General features: G+C 34.7%; 1 protein-coding gene across 9 annotated transcripts in view; it reads right to left on the bottom strand.

Moving 5' to 3' along the window:
• Window positions 1-5,209: 5,209 nt before the first annotated feature.
• The window catches only part of LOC121727447 (extensin), a 46,658-nt gene continuing 43,206 nt past the window's right edge, over window positions 5,210-8,661 (bottom strand). For 7 of the 9 annotated variants that reach the window (XM_042115308.1, XM_042115306.1, XM_042115312.1 and 4 more), the window contains one exon: window positions 5,210-5,968. In XM_042115308.1, coding sequence (XP_041971242.1) covers window positions 5,849-5,968 — 120 coding nt within the window. In that variant the 3' untranslated portion in view covers window positions 5,210-5,848. Of the gene's footprint in view, window positions 5,969-7,520; window positions 7,604-8,661 lie in introns of all 9 variants that reach the window. The other 2 variants (XM_042115309.1, XM_042115314.1) reach the window with 2 other exon arrangements.

The raw sequence follows: 8,661 nt of genomic DNA, 5'->3' as shown, positions 1-8,661 counted from the left end.
GTACGTATACACTTACACAAGCATGATAGAACATGATTTCTATGAGATTAAATTGTCAACGTGCGGCACGTGCCGACTGGACGTCAAAAAAAGAGTGCGACTGTCATGTATAACACGTATCTTTTTACCACGCAGTGTTACTGATAGTGACATCTCTCTTGCTCAGGCCTTTGTTTCTCTATTCCGCTAGGTACATTAACTTTATGATTCCGTCACACGCACGTCATACGCGGATCTCAATCCAAACCAGTTGCCATAGACAAGTGAAAAAATAAAAAAAAGACATCGAAAACATTTTATATAAAACATCTATATTCGTCGATGTGGCTGATATCTATACTAAACCGCTGCATTTTATATAATTTTGAAATATTTTGTGTCACTTGTCTGAGGTGCTTACAAGACTTCATGTTTTTTTACTGCAAGATTAACATTTGAGTTTAGGTTCAGGACTCAAGCAAAGAACGGTTTCTTTAATAGTCGAGAAAATTATAATTATGTAAATTTAATATATTATAGTAACTTTAATTTAAAAATAGTAAAAATACTGATCTTTGCTTGTTACCTTCAGCTGATTGTGGATGTCAGGGTATTTTCAATTACTTTGTAGTACAATTCATTATAATTGGATTTTAACAATTATGGTCACAGCACACATATTAACTCGGAAAGGGATCGTCACCGTATCGCCTTCGCCTCGCCGTCAACCAGGCATCAACCAGGCGTCAACCTAACATATGCACGTATTAACAAAGCGTATCAGTAGCGCCTGTACGTCAACTCGGCTACGGCTAGGCGACCGCTGTCCCCTTTCGAGGCGAGGCGATTACGTTACGGTTCCGCTTAGTGTGCGTTGCAGTAGGGAGTTTCAGACAAACAATATTGAACGGCTCGAGGCGATACGGTGCCGATCCCTTTCCGAGTTGATATGTGTGACCTTTAATCAATCTACTTTTTGTTCGAATATATTTTAGTAAAACTTGGATCTTAAATCGAGGCATAATACCACAAATTTCCAACATTCACAAAACTACTCATTTACAATTTCTGTTGCACTATATCTGTTTTTTTTTCAATTTGCGATATTTTTTTATCATAATCCTGCTGAGGACTAATTAAGAGCTTAGCAAGCTCTTGCATGTTGATCACCGCTGCGGATGTCTATATTAGGTGTCTGACTCTTAGCGCTCATGAAAAAGAACATTATAACCAAAATATTTTAGTTCGATGATAGTATTATAATGTTTTATTTATTGTTTGATATTTAATAATTATAAAATCACTCACTTGTTAGGCTATTCGCACTTTTGTTTGCTTGTTAATATTTTAAAAAATGCTAAAATTATAAGTTCGTAACCCTATGGGCCAGGCCACAACACTGCGTTGCGGCGTCGCATCGTATAAATCTGCGACGCCGCAGAGCGCATCGTAAAAATTTTCGATGTAAAGAGTGCTATACTATATGAAATTTTTGCGTTGCGACATCGCATCTCATTTCTGTGCAATGTTGTTTTTGCGATACGACGCCGCAACGCAGTTTTGTCGCCTGGTCCTATTTTCTAATCCCACGACGCGACGTCATAAAAAACCCAACCTAACCTAACCTTTCTGAATTAATTTCCTTTGAAATCTAAATTTGACGATTGGTATTTGTTATATTTTGTATGGTGGCAAAAAATATATAATTAATTAATTATAGTATGTTAAAAAAGACTCGAGTTCTTGCAAAATTATTTTGGTAGAAGAAATAGAAAAGCCGTCTTACGAACAAAGAAACTTATGCAACGTACATCCGAGATCCGCTTTCTCATGTTACTTTTCCAATATACTAGACAAGGACCTCACTATAGTTATTTGCTGTGTAAATTTTTTGATTATTAAGGGGCAATGATTACTATATTTTTTGTATGGATACTTCATTTTTATAACTATCGTATGTGCATGGTTTGTGATGATTGTTATGAAGATATCGTTGTTTTTGGTGATGATGTAAATATTTAAATATTAGGTTGGGTTGCACCAGAGACAAGAGTTAAAGGTATAGTTATAGTTAAGGCTAATTTAACTTTAACCTTAACTTTGACCGGAGAAATTGACAGATGACAGCTGGTCCAACAAGGTTATAAATGAACGTGGCCCGCCCACGTTGCTGGTAAAGGAGAACTGTCAAAAATGGCTTTTTTGTATGATGACAGCGTTAGTTCCTTTTTTCGCAACGTGCACTTAAAACCTTGGCGAGCTCTATGGTTATGGTTAAATATTATGGCGTCTTGATGGAGTCCATTTTTAACTTTAACCTAAGATTTGACATTTCGCATTGAAGTTAAAGTTACAGTTATAGTTAAAGTTAGTTGGTGCAACCCAACCTTAGTGTTTCCTTGTCATTACTTCGTTTCAACATAATTATTGAATTCAAGCCGAGTTCAATATGTGGTTTTAATGCTACGTCTTTTAATAGTATCTAGTATCTACTACAATTAAAATTACAATAACATTAATTTGTCGAGTCGTTTTTGTTCACATAAAATAAAAATGAAACAGACTATAAAATTTGCATTTACTTATACGAATTACTAGGATTTCGTACTTAAAATTTTAAAGCTCTGATATTAATTTCCGTGGAAAAATGTTTGTTGCAAAAATAACGGTTTTCATAGGGTCGTTTCTCGTCTTCTAAGCAAAAATTACAAGTTGATTATAAACATTAGCCCACGGTTAAATTTAACTAATAATTATGTTAGGTACATTTAATCGTGGACTGTTTTATCTTTTTCGTCTTTCCTGCTAATGAAAGAGAATACATATTTTGAGAAATGGCTAGCAATACCCAGATTGGCACAAAAAAGCTTGAGTATTTGTTAAAAAGTTTTGCAGCTAGAGAATTGGTTAAAAACAAAATTGTTGTGAAAAAAAAAAAAGATTTATAACACGTCTCGTATGTAACCGAAGTTGTTTAAAATCACTTTAAGACTGTTATTTTTAATGATAACTAACATTTTAACTAACTCTGCTTTGAATTAATAATTTTCTTATTGCATATACGTATTATTATGCCATTTTAACTGTTTTTGTACATATTATAATATGGTGTTCCTGATTTTTTATTATTGAAATAAAAATGTAAAATAATAATAAAAACACTACATTTATTACAATTATAATGTAATGTTGTTAATAATGTTAAATAATAATAATAATTTTGTAAAGTTGTGAAATGTTATGTCGTTTAAACTCGAAACAATGGTTCCAACTGAATAAATATAATAACAATAATGACATTTTACATTTCATTTTACCATAATTTTAGTATTCAGGCGTATTTAAGTCTGTTTTGGCGTGTGGATGGCATTTTTTCATAAGGCCATGAATGCTCAATCATAACTGTAATTGGTCACAATTTGCAATATTTAATAATTAGAATACATGCAAAATAATAATAATTTGATGTCATTGGTTTCTGGGTCTATACTCTATACCCACCCTATACTATACATACACCTATGCGTATAACAGTAAACAGTAATTGTCTTTACAAGATCGGACAGAATCAGCAACTTACTTCCTACGGACAGAATCAACAAGCGCCAAAACATCCTTCCAGAATCGTAATTGTAAATGTTGATGAAAAAATAGTAAAATCAATGAATATTTCATTTTTTATTTTAAAATGAAAATAATTTATTTGATAAACCGTTCAATTGTTTTGTATAAAGTTTATAAAATATTATTCGTTAATATTTTAATGTAAAATAATAAATATGCGTTTATTCGCACCTACCGTCCAATAAAAAATATTTTATATTTTAAAAATTGTGTCAGACACGAAAATAAAAACCAACCAACTTCATACTTGTTAAAACGTAGAAAAATTGTAAAAGCTGTATTAAGTTTGACCATTTAATTCGTTTATAATTAATATTTCTTAGAATAATGTTTTTCACTGTCAATATACTCATAGCACTACGTAGACTGGATGAGAGAAAAAGTTTTGTTATCGGATTAATAGTTAAAAAGTTCAAACTTTGATCATAGCCACCTTCTTACGGTAAACAAAAACACTGTTTTTTTTTAACTAAAGATTAAGTTGTAGCTTAGCCTTCCATTAGCGGGCCTATTGTAAATAATACCTGATTTTTAATCTCAGTCAGTAAAACTACATTTGAGCTCTTTCCTACTTCATGTAAGTTGATATAATTATTGCTGTCATTTACTGAATGAGATTTAAGATCAGAGTTTAAAGAATGGAGTCTTGATATAAGAGGGACCAAATATTGCAAATATGTTACATTGCTAAAGATTAAATTGTTATAAGGGATTGGTTTATCAATGTTTCTCAATTGCAGCTTTATCGTTACACGGTTTATCCAACTGATTGGCATTTTCTGTCGAATAGCTTCTCTGATGTGTAAAACAAGGAAAGCAAGATATGTTCTGTCTAATTCTTCGTATTAATAAACAGGACGAAAGAGATCGTCTTTCTTATGTCAAGTCTCCATTAAACAGAGTTTAGTGTGGGTGTCTGTGATACAACGCCATCTCTCGGTGACAATATGCTATTTTATATGGTGTTTACAAGAGCGCTGTACATACGCATAGCTTGGCTAGGTTGATTTTATTGAAGCATTTACGAACCATATCTGTCTATCTGATGTTACCCCTGGTTTGTACCGATGCGTTGAATATAATATTTTCATAATTACATGTGTTTTATTTATGTAGTGTGGTTTGCGCGAAGAGAAAACTAATTGATTAAAAAATATGTAAAGGCATTATAGAGTCTATGAAACTTAATATAAGGTAGAGCTTGTCTAAATTAAAAAAAAATGACGCGCCCCTCCCTCGTATTTACAGTACAATTTTTTAAATATTTTATATTAATTAGTGAAGTGGTGGGGCGCGTCATTTCAAATGAGACAAGCTCTATCTACAAGCTCTATGTACATGTTTATTTATATCGTTGCCTTAAGTTTTTCATATTTAGGTTGGTATAAATAGTCAGTGCTCAAGATGCATCTCGGTCTCAAGACACGGTTCAGGCCCTGCGATTGGTTGGCTGTCAAAATTTGGACCAATCACAGAGCCGAACCGCGTCTTGAGACCGGGTCGCATCTTAAGTACTGACTATTTATACCAGCCAGTTGTGGGTATATGCTGAATTGTAATCATGTAAAAGGAGAAAGAGATATTAGGTGAAAATAAAAAGAAACAATGAGAATTTAAACTTTTATTTAATTTATAGTATAAATTACAACGATATTAGAATTTGAATTTTTATTTTTATATACAAAATAATTTATTCGTGACTAGTTTAAGCCAATACGGAGCGTATCGCTGACGTAGAAGAAATGAGAGCTTATATTTCGTATATACAGTTAATAAGCAAAGCGTAAACGGCGGGGCCGCATTCGATAAATATTTAATGCTAACTTAATATAACTTAATTTACACCTTCCTCGGTACATGCTCGAAGACTTTAACGCCAAAAGTCTTTACAAGTACTTCCTCGACCAATGGGAAAGATTTTTGCCAAATTATACCGCTAGATGTCGCGATTACTATGATCATTATCGGTGATTTCTTTTTTTTGGTGACGTAACACTAGTGGGACAATAAAATTTTGTTAGTCTAGTTAAAACCCGAAAACGGCTGAACCGATTTGGCTAATTTTAGTCTTGAAATATTCGTATTAGTCCAGGGAAAGTTTATTTTGGGAGGCAAGTGACACAAAGTTCACCGGGTTATCTATAGTGGATCATATAAAGCGCTCTCTGGTCACAAAATCTTCCCCATTTTGTTTTTTTTTAATGAGATGGAGTATGACAGGCGCTCGGCCTTCGGCGCGTCTAGTCTAGTAGGATGATCTGCCCGAGTGGTCCTCGAAGTGTTGTGTGCCGGGGGGCACGCGGTAGCTCGTGTAGTTGTGGTTTAAGGCGTGCTGCTGGAAGAACGATGTGTAGTCCTTTTTCACCTGTAAATTAAAAAAAGTAAACGAAATAAGTTTTTTTTAAGATGACAAGGTTATGGGTAAAAGAAGTATGTACTTTTAACTTGAACTTGGAGAAAATTCAGAGCAGAAACAACTCTGCAAACATAATAATATAAATTATATAAGTACCTGTGTCTGCAAATACAAAGGTTGCAAATTAAATCCTCCATCCAGGTTGTGTCTTTTTTTTTTATGAAAGAAGGGGGCAAACGAGCAAACGGGTCACCTGATGGAAAGCAACTTCCGTCGCCCATGGACACTCGCAGCATCAGAAGAGCTGCAGGTGCGTTGCCGGCCTTTTAAGAGGGAATAGGGTAATAGGGGAAGGTAGGGATGGGAAGGGAAGGGAATAGGGGAGGATAGGGAAGGGAATTGGGCCTCCGGTAAACTCACTCACTCGGCGAAACACACCGCAAGCGCTGTTTCACGCCGGTTTTCTGTGAGAACGTGGTATTTCTCCGGTCGAGCCGGCCCATTCTTGCCGAAGCATGGCTCTCCCACGTATATGTCTGCTTTTCAACTCGTGATTGTATTGAGAGAGAATTCTATTTTATAGATCTGAATTTTGTACTAGTTCCTTGCCGATTGTGAGCATTAATTTAAAGAAACAATAATACTTAGTAGATTCCCAAATAAACCTATTTTTTGTAATTTATCTTAAAGGTCTACTGTAAGTAGATTTGTATTTGTGTGCAAGAAAGCTAAGAAGAGTTATGGCAACACGTATTTATGAATTGTGGTAATCCATACAGCAGAAACTTCTAGAACTAAACACATTAAAGATGTAGTAAGTGGATTTGTCTCCGTGTGGTATTTTAAGACGATATAGTGTATTAGGAACAACCTAAGAATTTTAGTTCTAATCAGTCAAGCCTCAACTTTAGAGCCAATTAAAACACATCTACTACATGCACTAGGCCACTAAGAAGAGAGAAGGTGCCTAGCGGGACTAGTAAGTGATCACTACGAAGCCTTTAGGCTTTAACCAAAGTAACAATATAAAAACGATAAATAATTAGAAGAAAATGTATGGGATATCCCGTTGAGTGAACAATCTGTTGATCAAAAAATTTAATTTCCCTTCTCTCTCGTTTGTCTATGTCAGTATTTCCTTTCACTGCTAATTTGCCTAAAATCTTAATATCTTTTCGAACTATTATGATCAATAGAAATTAGAATATCAACTTCAGGGCCAGTTAAAACTGAAACGAGAGAAGAATAGAGTTATCTCGCTCGGTGTTAACTCCCACTCCCTAAGTTTATCCCATCCATTTCCACCAGTATCTTCGTCATCGTTTTGAAATTGTACTTTGAGGCCTGACCCCTTTGCCAAGACCTTTTCTTTATTCCTTCTTTATAGAATCGCCGATCAAAATGTAAGGAGTAAGAGTTCGTTAATATGACGTTGACGTTCGACTCGTCTTTAATATAAATTCCATAAATTTTGATCGACAAGTCTATAAAGAAGCGATAAAGAAAAAGTCTTGGCTACAGGCTCTGTATAGAGTAGGCTTGACAATAACACTCCACTTACTACGGGCATGTACCGGGGACACTACAGGTACAGGCTTACAGCTCGTTCATAGCTATTAGTTCAGCCAGCGACAATTGCCGCAGCTAGAACAGACAAGTCCACGTGAGCTAGGAAAACTTCCAGAAAAGACGCTTGAGAAAAAATATATACCTCTAACTACATAGGTATATTATTTGATTTTGAGTAATTGTGTCCCAAAATGATCTAAAGAATATTTTATATGGATACGAGTACTAGGCGTAGGTTTTTCATTTGTAATGAATAGAGATGAAAAGTTTTATGTTCTCATAAAACGTTTTTGTAGGATGAAAATCGTGCTAGGATATAATATGAGTATTTACATAAGAGTATTTACCTACAAGATACCTAAGTAGGTGCCTTAGATGTAAAATTTTCGTTACCCAGGTATTTATACCATTTCCCTTCACTATTTTTAGTAAGACATTAAGTCCCAATTTCACCAACGTCTGTTAGTGTTAACAGCTTGTTAAAAATGTCATGTTTTCTCTTTCATTCATAATAAGTAAATGAAAAACGATAGAGATAATGTGATATTAACTCAAGAATTAACTTTAACAGTCGTTAGTGAAATTGGGCCTAACGGCTGCCGCGGCAGTCAGCACATACATAATATTATTATTATCGTGATTGACGATTTCGCTGATGAGTGATGACATCACTCTCGCACTGCTTAAATATTATAGTACTAGATGTTCCGCGCGGCTTCGCCCGCGTAAATTAGATATTTCACAGACAAATTAGTCCACAAAAAATAGCCCATGATCCTTCACGTTCTCTACTTCCTACCTGACCCAAATAACAGAAAAATTGCTCCAGTAGTTCGTGAGATAAGCCCTTTCAAACAATTTCCCCCGTTTTTTCCACATTTTCCTCCATTTCTTCGCTCCTATTAGTCTTAGCGTAATAAAATATAGCTTATAGCCTTTCTCGGTAAATGGGCTATCTAACACTGAAAGAATTTTTCAAATCGGACCAGTAGTTCCTGAGATTAGCGCGTTCAAATAAGCATTTTCAAATAATTTCCCCCCGTTTTTTCCACACGTTCCTCTATTTATCGATCCTATTAGTATTAGCGCACAGTGTACGGAGGAGACGAATAAATCGGAAATTTTCTTGTTTC

Source organism: Aricia agestis, chromosome 5 (assembly GCF_905147365.1).
Source record: "Aricia agestis chromosome 5, ilAriAges1.1, whole genome shotgun sequence".
NCBI classification, from domain to species: domain Eukaryota; kingdom Metazoa; phylum Arthropoda; class Insecta; order Lepidoptera; family Lycaenidae; genus Aricia; species Aricia agestis.
The sequence above is the reverse complement of the archived record's forward strand: the minus strand, read 5'-3'. Positions and strand labels throughout refer to the sequence as shown.